The 4,020-nt window shown below is 34.1% G+C and overlaps 1 protein-coding gene across 1 annotated transcript; it reads right to left on the reverse strand.

Moving 5' to 3' along the window:
- Positions 1 to 807: 807 nt before the first annotated feature.
- On the reverse strand, positions 808 to 1,809 carry LOC138349206 (uncharacterized). The gene has a single exon (XM_069299537.1). It carries the CDS (start codon positions 1,807 to 1,809, stop codon positions 808 to 810), a length of 1,002 nt encoding a protein of 333 aa, XP_069155638.1.
- Between the last annotated feature and the right edge of the window lie 2,211 nt (positions 1,810 to 4,020).

Consider the following 4,020-nt stretch of genomic DNA (forward strand, 5'->3'; position numbering starts at 1 on the left):
CTCTTCTTTCCATATAGAAACCTTTATAAAGCTGATTATTATAGAGCATATTTAGTTGTCTAGACAGAACCTCAGCACCTAAAATAAATAGGGCTGGTGATAGTGGATCTCCTTGTTTAAGACCTCTAGTGGACTGAAAAATCCATGTCTTTTGCCATTGATGACTATGGAACACCAATTATTACTCATAATCCTCCATACTCTATCAATAAATATTTCACCAAATCCTAACTTTCTCAATACTAAACAAGTATATGCCCAAGAGACCCTATCATAAGCTTTAACCATATCCAATTTGATAACCACATTGCTGTCATTATTAGGAACTTTAATACCATGAAGAATTTCTTGAGCCAACATGATATTTTCAGAAATACTCCTCCCCTTTACAAAACCTGATTGATTCTCTACAATAATAGTAGGTAGTATATGGGCCAGCCTAGTACTCATAATCTTGGATATGATCTTATTAGTAAAATTGCTTAAACTAATCGGTCTGAAATCCTTTAGTTTGTTAGGGTGATCAATCTTAGGAATCAAGACCAGGCATGCATGAGTCATATATTTTGGCATCTCATATCCATTAAAGAAATAAGTAACTGCAGCCAATAAATCATGTTTAATAATATCAAAACAAGTTTGAAAGAATCTACCCCCAAAACCATCAGGACCTGGAGCTGAATTTGGATTCATGTGCATAATCACCTTGTCCAATTCCTCAATTGTAGGCATCTGTTCCAAATCCTTATTCTGCTCTTCTGTAACCATTTTTTGGATACACTGCATGCTCTTCTCATTAATTCTATCCTAATTACCAGTAAACATTTTACCATAATAATCACAAACTTCTTTAGCTATATTCACATCTCCTTTAATCCATTCACCCTCTTCAGACTCAATTTTGTTAATACACATTTTCTTTATTCTACCTCTAATAATAGCATGAAAGTATTTGGAATTGGTATTTCCTTCAGTCAGCCAATGTATTTGAGATTTTTGTTGAAGAATATTTTGCTCCAATTTCATATATCTAATGTATTGAGCATTTACAGCCTGCAGTCTTTCTCTGTTTTCCTGATTGTTATTTTGTAGAATGTTTTCCTCAGCTCTTTTTACCATCTCTTCAAATTCCTTAGTTTTTATAAATACATCACCATATTCCTTCTTAGACCAATTCCTTAGAGTAATAGTTAATCTCTTCATCTTAGTATGTAGAATCCACATAGGATTTCCTACCACCTTTTCATTCCAGCATTTTTCAACTATTTGATAAAAAGAGTCATTCTCAGTCCAACAATTCAGAAATTTAAAATACTTAATGACATCATCCTTTCTATCCTTCATTTCCATCAATAGAGGGCAATGATCAGAACCTACTGCAGACAGGTGAGTTATAATAGTATGAGGCATCTTGTCCAACCATTTATCATTAGCCAAACCCCTATCTAACCTTTTCCAAATCCTAGCATCATTCTTTCTATGGTTACACCAGGTGAAAGGTTGACCATTGTATCCCAAATCAACAAGTCCACAATGTTCCATAGTACTTATAAAATCAACACTTTTGCTAATATTATACTCTCTACCTCCAAGTTTCTCTTGAGAAGAATATATGACATTAAAGTCTCCAATAATACACCATGGAATTTCAATATCAGACCAATGCAATAACCTATCCCAAAGAGGCCTTCTCAAATGTTCTTTACATTTAGCATACACATAAGTAATATTAAACAGCTCACTGCTATTCTCATGAGTAACTTCCAAAGTGAACAATTGTTGATTCATATCTACAACCTTGCACTTCATATCAGTATTAAAAAATAACCAGATTTTGTTATTAGAATTGCTATAACTATAATCCATCTGTAGTTTCATTCTAAAAACTCCAACTGAGATTGATTAGCAAAAGGCTCAAGAACTGCAATCATAGACCACTTATGAATATGCTTTAAATTTATCAATCTTTCAAGGGCACCAAAAGTGTTGATGCTCCTAGCATTCCAACATATAAAACTAAACATTATACACCTCTACTCCTGGCTCTAGTATTAGGTTTACTAATACTAGAAGAATTAATTTGTTTAGTAGTTTTTCTACCCCTTGGAGACAATCCCTGCTTTCCTGTTACCTCTCTAACATCCTCAACATTAGTACTAGGAAGCAAAGGGTCATTTTGATAGAGTTTAGAACTGATTTCTTCCCCAGGTCCAACTCCTTCTTCTAAAGATTGAGTGTCTAAATCATACTCATCTTCAGAGTGTTGAACACCATATTCATCAAAATGTTCATCATTAGGCTTTTGGCCCGTATCAATTACGACAGATTTCTGTTTATTATTTTTAGAAATAGCCATATTAGTTTTATCAGGTGGTTCTCCTTCCTCCCTTATGAGAAACCCCTGTTCATCAACCTTACCTTTACCTTTATCTAATCTAGCATCTTTAGATCTATTAATTCCCTGACAATCACCAACCTCACCTCCAACAACTACACCAGCAGTAATATTCACAGTATTTAAATTGGTAGGAATAGAAGAACTAGGATCATTACCTGCCTGTTGTTGATCAGAACTATGACTAGTTCTATTGACATGAGCTGGTCCCCTTTGATGTTCACCTCTTTCATCTCTATTAGTATGTCTATTTTCTTCAATATTCTGCCTTGTATGTACCTTATTAACATTACTTTTACTAGTAACATTCTGATGCCTTTGTTCTTGAATTTTTTCCATATGAACCTCCTCTTCTTCATCAGCATAATCATTGTCATGCTCATAGAGATTAATATAGGTATTCTTAGTAGGGATATAGACCATACCTAACTGAGTTTGATGTTGTTGACCCTGTTTATCAGCATTAAATTTAGCCTGTTGGTTATTCCTTCTTCTTTATATTTGCCAATCATCTTGCTGCATTTGTTGTTGATGTGATTGACCTTCATTCCTTTGAGTATAATTGTCTATCTCTCTTCTACCTGCATCCTTATTTCTATCTATCTGCATGTCTTTGGAAATATTAGCAGCATTGTCTTTCCTATTTTTGTTTTTGTCTAAGTCTTTCTTTTTTTTTTTCATCATCTCTTTTTTTTATAATACAGTCTACCTCTTTATGCCCCTGATTCTTACAATAAAAACAATAATCAGGAATAGAATCATAATCAATCTTTTGCCATCTCCCATCTGTAATATCTTCCCCAATGTACCCCATCCATATGTGAGGGGGTCTTTCTTTAGTTAAATCAACCTGAATTTTCACTCTAGCTTGGCTACCTCTAGTCTTATTAATAGAAGCTGAATCAAGATATAAAACCCTGCCAATTAGTGATAACAAGCTAGTAATAAACTCTTTATTATAGCAATGCCAAGGTAGTTCTGGAAGAGACACCCAAATAGGAACAAGAGGTGTCTCCTCATCAAGTTTAAAAAAAGGAGTCCAGGCCTGTATTCTCATCACCTGACCAGCAATAGTCATTCTTTGTTTGGTCCACACCATATTATAATCAAGCTCATTATCTAAGTCAATATAAACATGTCTTGAATTAAAATGAGCAATCTTTACCCCCCCCCCCCCATATAATTTAGTTTGTAAAATAAAGTTCTTCCTAATAAGCTCAACTCTTGGCATGGTGTAGACAAATTTACCAATCAAAGTATATTTACAAGTAGCTGCTAAGTCTTTTATCACCTCATCCTTAACATAAAGCACAGCAGGCAAGCCCTGTTTAGTAGTTATCTCAGGGTCTATTAGCTTAATACTAATGCCTTTTTTAGCTTGGTTAAACCTTAGACGATCAGCATAAGTTTGGATCACTGTATAAGGTGCTGGCTCAGAAACTTGATCATTCTTAGAGAAATTAGATTTACCAAGATAATTATCAGTTTTCTCATTACTACCATTGTGAGTTTGTCTATCAGCATTACTGGATATCTTAAGAATTCCAGGAGGATCATCCATTTTTCCAGTAATATTCCTATGAACAGGATTGTCAAAGTTGGTAGAAATTTTAGGAAAATTAGCT

The sequence above is a fragment of the Solanum lycopersicum genome, chromosome 6 (genome assembly GCF_036512215.1).
Source record: "Solanum lycopersicum chromosome 6, SLM_r2.1".
NCBI lineage: Eukaryota > Viridiplantae > Streptophyta > Magnoliopsida > Solanales > Solanaceae > Solanum > Solanum lycopersicum.